The 12,480-nt window shown below is 33.4% G+C and overlaps 1 protein-coding gene across 2 annotated transcripts in view; it reads right to left on the bottom strand.

Moving 5' to 3' along the window:
* The window catches only part of LOC110037071 (cytochrome c oxidase assembly protein COX11, mitochondrial), a 23,655-nt gene extending 11,455 nt beyond the window's left edge, over positions 1-12,200 (bottom strand). Inside the window, exons 1-4 of one of the 2 annotated variants that reach the window (XM_020741645.1) lie at positions 11,547-12,200; positions 8,322-8,374; positions 7,449-7,521; positions 7,265-7,369 (exon numbers count right to left, since the gene is read on the bottom strand). In XM_020741645.1, coding sequence (XP_020597304.1) covers positions 7,265-7,369; positions 7,449-7,521; positions 8,322-8,374; positions 11,547-11,822 — 507 coding nt within the window. In that variant the 5' untranslated portion in view covers positions 11,823-12,200. Of the gene's footprint in view, positions 1-7,264; positions 7,370-7,448; positions 7,522-8,321; positions 8,391-11,546 lie in introns of both variants that reach the window. The other variant, XM_020741647.1, reaches the window with a different exon arrangement.
* Between the last annotated feature and the right edge of the window lie 280 nt (positions 12,201-12,480).

Raw genomic sequence — 12,480 nt, 5'->3', positions numbered from 1 at the left:
ACCGCTCTTGAATGACTTGATCGGGCTTGAATGGATCCGAGTTGGACCAAGTTTAGCGTCATGGGTTAGTTTTGTTGAGATGCTCAGTTCGATTATAGGTGTGATGAAATCAGAGCTTAGATGATCATGAATTCTAATTTGGAATAGTTTCTTGCTCAAAATGCTTTGTGATTCATGCATGAAAATAATTTTTTGAAGGCGTATCAATTGCCCATTATTTTCAGATGACGTTGTCAAATAAGTTGAGAATATACCCCAACTTGCTGAAAAATTTGGTATCATGCAATCTTGAAAGTAATATTTTCTTTATATAGGTTGGATTTTATAAGTTTAATAATTAAGTATATAACACTTTAGTGTAATAAATTCAAGCAATCAAATATGTACTTCACTTTTAAAAACTTGGTAATAATGATATTATTGATGTAACATTAGAGATTTGAGTGTCATGCATGTAAATATACAAGCTTTGCTGCTAGACATGTAAATGTATAAGAAATGTGTGGTATGTAAACGTGTGTGTGTGTGTGTGTATATATATATATATATATATATATATATACATATATATAAAGAGCTTATTCAGAAAGAAATTAAAACAAGTTTAACTTATAATAATTAAGGATAAATAAAGAAGAGTTTTTTTCCTCTTTTGCATATTTTTAAGGAAAAATATACTTATTAAGAAATTAAGATTTTTTCAATTTTTTTTTCATTTTTTCTTCTCTTTCGAAAGCTTATAAATACCCCCCTTGAGGTGCTAAGCCTGTGGATCCCCTTTTTAGTTCCTTTCATATTTTTCAATCCTTCTTTAGTTGATCTCAATTGTTCTTAAATTTCATGATATTGTAATCCCCTACTATCATTTCCTAGAACTTTATCATAAGATTTTGCAACTCATCTTTGTAAAAATAGGTCGTGGGTCTATTTTCCAGCTCAATTTCCCTTAAACAGAGGTCGCAAAATATAATAGTAACATACATATCCTACATGGCTGATGATCCGACCTCCTTGTTCTTACTCATTGTGTTACTTAAAAAAAGAACGAAACAAATATAAGAAGCAATAAATTACATTTAAAAACGTTATCATAGATTTAAAACAACTAGAATAAATATTAGATTGGTAAAGAAAAGAATTGAACGAATTAATTCTAATGACAAAAAACAGAAAGCTAAACTTCCACATTTAACCTAAAACTATACCACTAACAATCCCATACACATAAGCAAGAAAATTGGCCACATCATCAAAATCTAACATTTTTTTAGTTCCCAACTAAAAAACCGACCAGCACCGGTGTTGAAAATCGAACCAAAAGTGAGTTCTATAGGTTACAAACCTCATATTAGGGAGACTACCAAAAACCTCCTACATCCACTTTTTAAGATGACAAGCCAAATTCTTATGTAATTTCCACAACCTATTATTAGAAATAGAAATAGAAATAGAAAGTTGTTGAATAGTAGTAATGGGAAAGGAATCCACCCAAAATCTGTTAGAAATCAAACTATCAAATCTTTCTAAAACATTTCCCCTAGCTCAAATGCAAATATTGCTTTCAAAATCCATATCACAAAGGTCATTCTCCACAAGAAAATCAGAGAATTCTATGATTCTTGAGACATATTATTAAGATATCGTGAAGACTACTCCCTTCAAGAAGGACAGCCCTAGTCAGGTAGTAGATGAAAAGACTACTCAAATTCACTTATGAAATAAAAAACATAAAAAATAACCCTAATATCCGCTTTCCAAGAGATTGAAAGCTCCTCAAATTTACTATTCCGCAAGAGCATAAAACTAATTTTACGAAGCATCCCATGACTCCATTAAGTTGAAATGCTACATAATTTCTCAAGAAAACAAACCCAATAAATTAAACGATTGTCTCATATCATCCCAAATTTCAACCACAGAGATTCAAATCAAACTTCCACCCAAATTTGTTTGCCAAACGGAGGACTACACTGTTAAGTGACAAACTATGGTGCCACAGTCAATAGCAATTGCTTACATATCTTACCCCAATTATGTATGTAAAGAGCCCTAATAATATGTAAAGTTCAGTAATAGTACTTCTAGACAAGTGCACAAATAATAAGGCCCCAAATCCCTTACTCCAACAATTATCAAAAAATATGTAAGTTTAGTAATGGTGCTTCAAACCAAGAAGGAAGAAAAAAATGAAAACAAGTTGCACTGTGCCAAAAAATCAAGCTAGCAAAAGAAATTTGATTTGATGTTCTCCACTGAAAACCGTAAAAATGAAAATGTCAATCCCTCGATATTATTCACAGAATGTTTTCCACTCCCCACACAAAACTATTTCATCATAAACGGGGAAAGCATGCCAAAGAAATAAAATGTCCCTTCGATATTCTTGAAAGAATGTTTGCTACTACTCACACAAAGCCAATTCATCAAGAATTCACCGCAACATTAGCAAGTTACATAGCACCACACCTTACCGGATCACAGAGAGGAAAAGAGAAGGAGAATCTCAACAAAAAGAGCCAGGATAGGAGAGCAGAGAAGAGAAACCAAGGGCACTAGATGAGGGGATCGTCCCAGAGTACTATCACGAAGTTAAAACAAGAAACACGGGTTGTGAAGTTCAACCTACGGCCAACGTGTAATAGAAAAGGATTCGCGCTAATCCTCAAGCACACTCCAAACGCACAAAACAAATAGCAAAGGGTAGCATTTTGAAAACGCATAAGCAGCAAATAAGCTGCCCTAAACAGACCCTAAGTATCAAGATGCCAATTCTTTTACATTTCATGCCATGCCATGCCTTAGTTATAAGTTGATACATATTGATGGTCAACATCTGCTTAAAAATGCTAAATTATATTTTAAAAGCTTATGATATAGATGCTAAAAAATAATGTCTACGAAATATCGTGATATGTGAGATAAGTTAGCAAATTATGATGGCCCACACAGGGAGGCAAATTTCTTTTTAAGTTAAGCCTCCATAAGAGAGTTAAAAGGGTTATTAACTTTCATAACTATCATGTTGACGCAATCAAAGCATTATCAATGGGCCTTTGATAAATACTACATAGGAGTAGACGGTGACAATGAGTTTGGGTAATTACTATGTCATATCTCAATGTGTCAAAACCTAGACTCATTACATGAAAATTATTAGAATATGACAAGAAAAAAAAAATAAAGGTAAAAAAAGATATTTGATACTAGCATTCGACCAGCATAACTCATTGCTTACATATATTAATGCTTACATCTAATATTTGTATCATTTACTTGTTTAATTATCAAAACTATATTGAATTAAAGTTTCCTGCACTAAGCTAGCTATGCTTATAATTATTAATACTAATGTTCATTCAAATGATCAACATGATATTTTATTCTCTTTTCTTTTTTTATTTGGAATAATTATAAGCAGACCACCCGAAACATTGATATTTACAAATTAAGCACCTAGGTGATTTTTTTGAAATGTCGAACTGATGTATTTATGTGTGTGACGATCAAACTATTGAGTATTTGATAAAAATAAAAAATATGGTTTGGGGTTTTACCATGAATTTTGATATTGAGAATTTAAAATGGATAAAAGAGGGTGGTTGATTTGTAAATAGCAAGTTTCCGGTGGCTTGTATGTAATTGCCCCTTTTTATTTTCAACACTATATTGTAATTATTTATCCCACTTGAGTTTTATAGCTCATTAGATATTACTCGAACAGTTGTTTTAGGCAACAAAAAGAAACGAATTGGGCAAAATATGATGATCAAGGTTTGCCCTTTTCATTTCAATGTTTTAATGTATAATTTGAAGAAGAAGAAGGATGTATGTAATACAAACTAAAAATGTATAGATAGTGTAAATTGTTTATAAAATTTATTAGAAACTCTGTAATTCATTTGGATTATTTACATTATAAACAATTTCGTTTTAATAATTATGATAGACCTATTTAAAGATTATAAATAAATAATATATGTGATGTGACAATCTAGTCAAACGGGTTTCTACCAACTTGATCCTGTTTGCTTAAAAGCAAGATGACTATTTTTATTAAATTTATAAATTTATATATTCACAAATAATCATGCTTGAAGGAACACCAAATAGAATGAATAGTCAAATTTTCAAGCCATCGCAGAATGAAGATGAAAGCAGTAGATAATTTCAATAAAATGGGATTTAAAGGAGAATTACTGAAAAGAATAACTATCAACTATCTAAAAGAATGTCACTATGGGATCGAAAATCACACTATTAATGAACTTGATTTTTTAGATAGTTGATTAAATCACACTATTAATAAAATAATTTCAAGCAGTGAGACAAGATCTAAATTTGGTGGTGAGGTGAACCAACATTTGAGAATATTTAAGACTTCTAAACCACCATTATTTAAAGAAACATGGGAGCCAACTGTTGCTGAGAATTGCTTATTGAAATTTTGAAAGATTTCGGATAGTTTGTTTTGCTCACACTAGGGCTGTAACTGAGCCAAGCACTCGTAAGCCTACTCAAGCTTGGCTCGTTAAATGGTTCGTATGCCAAGCTCAATGAGCTACCAAGCTTAGCGAGAGCCAAGCCTGACTCAACTTGTTAGCTCGTAAGTGAGCTAACTTATTTAAAAGAATGTCACTATAAAGTGAGCTTAAATAACAAAATTCAAGACTTTTAGCATAAACTATTAAGAATATTTAAATTCTATATTTTCTTTTCTTATATCAAGTGATATTTCACTATTTATGTCCTAATTGTTTTTTTTAATGCCATTTTATTACAATAATTGCTTGAATCAAAACAATTATCTTTATTATTGAACAACAATCTTGCGAGCCGACTCAAACTCATAAAATTAAGCAAACTCAAACTTGATTGATAAATCAAGCTCGAGCTCTAGTAGAGGTTGGCTCGAGCTCAGTTCGACTCGTTTACACCCCTAGTACAAACAATAAAAAAACTAGTACTGACAACATATGTGTTAGAAGTAAATAATTAGAGATGGTGGCACACACATTACCATGAAAAAATTGGGATAATACATTCATCTCATGATTGAATGGGATAGATTTTCTGAAAGTGTTCAATAACTCAGCACTGCAACACAAATTTTTTAATTTGACTTTGGGATCGAAAAATTGGTATGTAGTATCATATAGAGTTCAAATCACTATCAAGGTATGCCCCTTATGTTAGTAATTAGGAATTAAAGTTCCAATTCACTTTAGCACTTTTTGACATAAATAAATTTTCAGTTTTAATGAAAGAACTAGAAGGGTAGAGCATGAATTGAAATATTCAATGCAAAATTGGAAATAGTAGCATGATAGGATAAGAAACTTTAATGGAGATTACTCTCAAAGAATAAAACGTTGAAACTCAACAATAAAAAAAAGAAACACATACATCGTAATAAGCTATGCTGTGTATATAGTGAAAAGTGACATTTTGGATAATGTTTTTTTGGTTTTGGAAAGTGTTTCGTAAGTGGACAAGTAGACACTGCAAGATGGACTATCCTTTGGAAAAAGAAAAAAACAACATACAAGAATATTAGGAGATGATTGAAAAACAACAAAAAGTCAGGTGAATTTCAATTTTATAGAAAGCCATCAGTACAAATAAAAAGTGAAACTTCAAAATAAAAATTAAAAAAAAAAAACAATATCAAGAGTATTTTTCATCACACACTAACAAGGCAAGGAATCAGAATTTGTGCTTATAGGTATGTTTTTTATAGTCAATTTGGCACAATTCAGTTTGATTTTGATGTTTCACATTTATTAATTTTTTAAGAGTTTTTTTACCTGTTTGTCAGTTGACATTTGTGCTTCATATCTATATTATGTGCTATGATGTCATCTAAAAATAGCATGCACACAAATAGAAATTTATTGTAGACGCAGATATCCAATGTATGAAACTTAAAGTATAATTTCTTATGATACCAATGACTTTAAAATGGACTGGTTAGACATTTTTCCACTTTTGAATTTTTTTTTAAAGAAAAGGAGAATTAGGTATGATTTATCTAATGAGAAACCATTTTATTTCTCTCATTTAAAGAATATTTAACCTTCCTAATAATTGCTTTAAAAGTTAGTAAGTGGATTGAACATGTTCTTATACACAGCATAAGCAAGTTGCAAGGAGAAATGAGATTTTGAAAGAATGGGGTTTACCCATAGATATGGATTCTGTAGAGCTGATCGAACACATTAATGGCCAAGAGGGTGGAGTATAATGCTTATTGCTTTGATGTGTATGACAATGCTTAAAAGAGCGGAATTTGGAGGGGATTGAAAGAGATCACAAAACCCGGGGAAACCACAACTAAATCACAGGTAAATCTTGCAGGTACCCAACTAGTTTCATGAAAGAAGGCCCCCTTGTTGTTCTCCATGTCCATAAAAGCTCCAGTTGTTATGCCTCGTCTGTTACTATTGGGAGCTCGGTTGTTCCCCCTAAACCGATCAGCTCAGCCATAAGCTAAGCATAATAAAAATGATGAGCTTGTTGAATAACTCAACTTGTAGTGTTCCCAATTTATCATTTGATCAAACAGACCTACATTTATAGGCTAGAGATTTTTAGCAAAAACATCCACAAGTGATCCATGAGAGTTGAGAGAAAATCCTACACAATACACTGGTCTAAGGAAACTAAACTACATGTGAAATTACATGAAGAGAAAAAATACTGGAAAGTTGCACATATTCATAAGAGATCTATTTATAATATAAGGAGTATGAAACAAAATCCAACAAAAACCCCAAGTCAAGTTAGAATGCAAAATTAGCCTCAAATTTGCCCACAAGTTTAGGCAAGGTTGCTTTGACCATGTTACTTCAGCTAGAATTAATAAGGCTAAATTTGCACTCCTCAAAATAGCAAAATATAACTAGGTTCACCAGTCAAGCTGAATTTGGCTGTCTAGGCTGAAGACAATTCTATGGCCATTTTCTTGAGACCAGTGAGCAAACAGATAATAAACTCAACATCGAACATTTTATTTTTGGATTGATTCTCACGTAGGTATGAGTCAAGTAATTAAGTTTTGTAACATGTATTGCGATTTGAATGTATGAGGAAATTGTTATAGAAATTTTGGAACTGCAAGATTGTATTAAGAAAAATAGGAGTCACAAAATCTCATAAATAATGACAACAACAATACACTTGTGCAATCCTAGTGTATCTTCATCATAAATAATTCCAAAGAAAATTAGCTCATCATTCATCAAATGGCATAAAACGAATTCCTTGCCTTCATCGGGGTGACATTATATGTAGAAACACCAGTTATTGGAGCAGCGCTACGATTTTCAGCTGTGTAGAATGCAAGTGCGCTTTCACCAGGTTTTACTCTTACCTGCAGCACTAATGAAATTTAGCAGGCATATGTCTATTTAAACCATATTATAATCTTACAAATGGTTAAAACAAAAGACCTGTCTCTGTGTAGGAACAAACTTCCATGGCATTCCATCAGCAACATCAGCATTGAATTGAACGACAAGCTCCCTATAGATAAAATTGGATTAGTAACCTAAAAACACAACAAAATTAAACTAAATTGAAAGAATCATTCACAGAGTTATATCGTCTCATTTCATGCAACCAAAGAATGAAAATGATTGACAAATAATGAGTTATACATTTAAATAATGATGATAAAAAAATATCATAGAAAATTATAACCTTCCCTTCTGCAGAAATAGCTAACAGACAAATCATTAGAAAAAAGGATGGAAACTGCTGTTTAGCAGATTAAGTGAGTTTTCTGCTTTAAAGAAGCAATCAGCAAAAATCTATTAGCCAACATTTAACCACACACAAATAACTTAATACAAAAGTCCTGCAGGTAAAAGCAGGAGAAATACGGACACTTCCATGAATCTATCCAGAATATGGCTCCAAAGCCTTTGTGCTGAAAAGATAGGCTTAACAGCTACTTTAAGGAAAGGTAAGAAGATATCTAAACTGCGTCTCAGAACAATAAAACTAAAAAAAACTTAATAATAAAAAACATCCTGCAAAATCAACCAAATCAGTACAAAAAGGAAATTAGGCAAGCAATTTATCGCATGCAAAAATGTCATTTCCTATCAACTCAATGATAAGAAAATTATACTCACTTTAGGTTAAGAAATCTATCATTCAACTTACAACTCGTTGCATAATTCTTCATTAAATGGATAACTCAAGATGCCATGTATGATGAAACTCAACAAATTCCAAGGCAAGCAAAATTCATGGCAGAGCAAAGAAAGACTTCAAATGTACAAATCCAGAGAGCAGACTTATTAATAGTGAAGGACTACCTTGCAGCTTTTGTCCCATCGAGAGTATGACGCCTGATCTTCTCCTCCACACTCTGCAGAGAGTCATTCCTTGTCACAAGCCATAAATCATTAATTATTCCCAATAAAAAAATTTCACATGTAAGGAATTTAAATAAAATTGCACGTAAATCTACAAAGTGCAAACATATAAAACTTTCTTAATAAACTTGACTCACAAGTTCATGATACTAAATAAATATCAACAAGAAAGTTTGATGGGCGCAAATTTAGCACTCTAGGATTGCCCATTTACGCCTCTGAAATTCACATGATGTTATTGTAACGCCCAAAATTTGAGAAACAGGTAAAATATGACAATTTTGTAAAGCACCCAAAATTTCACATCCTCCGAAATTCAATCAAAATAACTTTATAAAAATCTACACATGAAATCGATCAATTCCATATAAAGCATTATGTATGAACTATCAACGGATTGGAAGATATAAAATCTGAAAGTATTAAGATTAATTAAATTAATTACCCTTAATTATAATCCTAATTCTGTCTCTCCACTACAGCCAACCGACTCTATGCACTTTTCTCGGCATGCAATGGTGTGATTTTGATCGAATGGCTAGGAAAGAAGGGGTTGAGATATATGCTATGATTTCCTTCCCTCTCCCTATTCAATTTCACGCGATCAGATGGATCTCACGAGCCCGGGCAATATCGCACTGTAGCAGACAAGCGAGCAGTGTTTTTAGGAGCGGCAGGGTACGAGAGCGAGCCTGGGGATGGATTTGAAAAATACAAAACCATCTTTCACATGATTCTAAACATTTTTTTCTTTCTCTTACTTCTGTTTTGATATTTGCCTCGATTCGTGCAATGTTTTCCCTTCTAGTAGCCGTTGGAGGCGTCAAACTTGTGTCGGAAGCGTCGAAAGTGTTATACGAGCTTCTGTATAGGATTTAGGAGAAAATCAATGAGTAGTGAAATTTAGGGTGATAGGAAGGGGAGAAAATTAAACTAGGCGGTTTTGGAAGGGTTGATTTATGCCAAGAAGCTGTTTAAGGTATGCGTTGTTATTGAAGGCGTGTTTCAAATTAAGTCATAATGTGAGCTGTATTTTCATGAAATCTTATGATGTTTATAAATTCTCAGATTGTTTATACGAGAAAGCGGGTTCGAGACGAGCACGAGAGAACTCGTCAAAGAGTTGTTTATTCAAGTCAAGTGATATAATCTTATATTAATTGAAAAAAATTATCCTTTATAGGTTTTTATGTATTTCCACATTCGACAATGATGCGTTTAGAAATTTTTTATATTATGGAAGAATACATAAAAGTGAATATATGAATGCATGTTAACTTCTTTTTATGATACATATGATGTTATGCTATGTTATGATACACTGCAGGTATTCACTTATGATTCATATATCTATATGAAATATTTATAAATGCATGTTATAGGTATTATGTTTTAAGAAATATCACATAAAATACTATGGATAGACTATTACATGAGTGTTTGTAAGTAAACTATGCAGAGATATGTTATTCTCATTTCCTGATATTTAGGTGGAGATGAAACTCAGAAAATCGTTCGAACTATGCGGTAATAAAACGTTAGGGAACCATTGGCATTAGGATGCTATTAATAATTGCTATGTTGGGGGAAGCTCAATCTTTATCGATAATTTATATGACCTTTGAGACAAGGTCGAGAGGACCTATGATATAAAATTATATGAAAATATTTAAGGCATATACATTTATAAGTGATATTATTCTAAAATGATATCTATGAAATGACATTGCTATAATTACATACGATAAACAGTTTATGAACATGTCTATAAATATGTTTTTAATTATACTTATGATTTCATATTTATGACATACATATTTCTACAACAGTCTTGATTTCTACACTATCTGCTTTTCTTTCTTACAAGCATGCACGTTATTTCTTTTATATGAATAAAATCTTATTTTAGTCTTAATTATTTCTCCGAGCTCATTGTTGCTCACTCTACGTTGTTGTCTTCTAGTTTGAGACAACAAACTCTGGAATGAGTAGACAGGTGTGATCTGTACAATTTTGTATTGTATAGTTTTGGAAGTTGTGCAGACTTTTTTAGTACGTATTTAATTTATGTTGGATTTAGTAGCTTTATATAGTTTATATATTTTGAGAATATGATTTTTCCACGCTTTTGAGTATGTATATGAATGAGTATGAAATATAATGTATCACGTATATTTACGGTGAATTATTTATACTAGTTCATCATCTATTAGATTTTGATTTTACAAGTCAAGATGAGCGCATGTGAGAATTTAGTCTGACTGAATTGTCCGTCTCTATCGCACCTTACCTAACCCTTAAAAGTAGGCCAGTCGGGGTGTGGCAGTTATAAATTCTTTAATCACAATATAAGGTAGCAAGTCGACTAGCTTAGTCTAGGAGAAAGATGTGACCCTTTATAAAAGTAGGCACAACTTTGGTAGCATAGATTTGCACAAGTCAAAGGAGTGGTTAAATGATCTAATCTAACATGAAGAAAGTAGGTCTAAATAATAAAACAGTCTCTCTACAAATGCACGGTATATTCTACACAAAACTGCATTAACTAGTTTTTTTTTTTTTTTTTTGGTTAGTATAAATGGGAGTAATGCCTCAAAAGTTTGATCTGCAGTTAATGTGTTACAGGAAATCAGGCGAGTGTTAGGTGTTAGGTATAGAAATAAAGAAAAACACATGTAGAGATAAAAAAATGAAATTAATCTAGTCTCTTAACGCTTGAAACCCCTAACATCAAGGAAAAATATTACGTTAGAACTCCTAACGTAGAGCTACGTTCGGAGTCCACTCATATGCGGACACATGGCTTCAAGAAAACGCGCGTGTTTTCTAGTGATCCGGTCTCCTGTGTTATTTTGCGTTATTTAGGTGTTATTATTATGGTATTGATGTGTTATTGTATTATTATAACATCGGAAATATTCTCAGAATATAATAACATACAAATATCACCACAATAATAACTGAATAACGTGGAATAACATGAGAGGAATATTCTCCGGTGCTAACATAATTTTTTTTTTATTTTTCTGTCACCTCCATGTGTCAGCATATGAGTCAACTCCAAACGTAGCACTGCTTTAGGAGTCCTGGAGTCCCGGTGTAATATTTTTCCTAACATCAATCTATCTTCTGAAGACAGAAAAAAATCCGATGGCGAAGGTTTACCTCTCGACGTTGAACGGTGCCTCCATAGCCGGTGGCCTGGCAGAAACGACGATAGAGCGGAACAGCAGCATAAGAGGCACCAACCATGGCGCCGGCCAGCGTGAGAAGATATATTAGCATCTTCTTTGAGCTTTGCTCCCGAGAAATCGCGGCACCGCTCGACGAAAAACGGCAGCAATTGCCGCCCCATACCGTTAATGGAGGTGAACGGAACCGCCTGTTGGCGAGTGAGCGCCAGATGTGGAGAGATTGGGGATGTTTTGGTAATGGGGGCATCTAGGGAGATATGACTTCGGAATCGGAAAGTATGGATTGAATTTATAAGATAACTTTCTTAAAAAATCGAGACGGAAAGGTTGTGGTTGAAGTCTGTTGGTCAGGGAGAAGGGCCAGACATTGGCTTGCGGTCTTAAAATAGGCTAACCGTAGCGGAAGACGCGGTTCGACGGTCGTGGCTAGGTGCTCTCTCTCACTAAAGGGGGAAGAGAAAGTCTTGCGACGGGAGAGGAGAAGAGCAAAAGGCGATCAGTGTGTTCGCGATAGGGGCGACGGTCGTAGCGAATGTCTGTAGCACGAGAGAAGGTATTGACGGTGCGGACAGAGAATTGCAAGCTGCAGATGAGTAGTGCATTAGAGGTGCGGGAGACCTAGATATAGACCTTCAAAATTTCTAATATTACATATTTCACATTCAGACTTTTATAGTTAATAATTCGTCTTCCCCTGACCCGCCCATCAACAATAAGAGGCTATTTGGCGCAACATTTTTTGTGGCTTCTCTGATTTGAAAATATGGGTGATATGTTTGGTTGTCGCATTCGGTGGGAGTTTGGCGATACGTATGACTCGAATAATATTATACGCCGGCAGCAGGTGGTGATGTATTTGATTGTTGCGTTTGGCGATATGCGCGGCTCGAATAATACTATACGTC

The sequence above is a fragment of the Phalaenopsis equestris genome, unplaced genomic scaffold (genome assembly GCF_001263595.1).
Source record: "Phalaenopsis equestris unplaced genomic scaffold, ASM126359v1 Scaffold214401, whole genome shotgun sequence".
NCBI lineage: Eukaryota > Viridiplantae > Streptophyta > Magnoliopsida > Asparagales > Orchidaceae > Phalaenopsis > Phalaenopsis equestris.
Note: the sequence above shows the minus strand (reverse complement) of the source record. Positions and strands in the feature narration are given on the sequence as shown.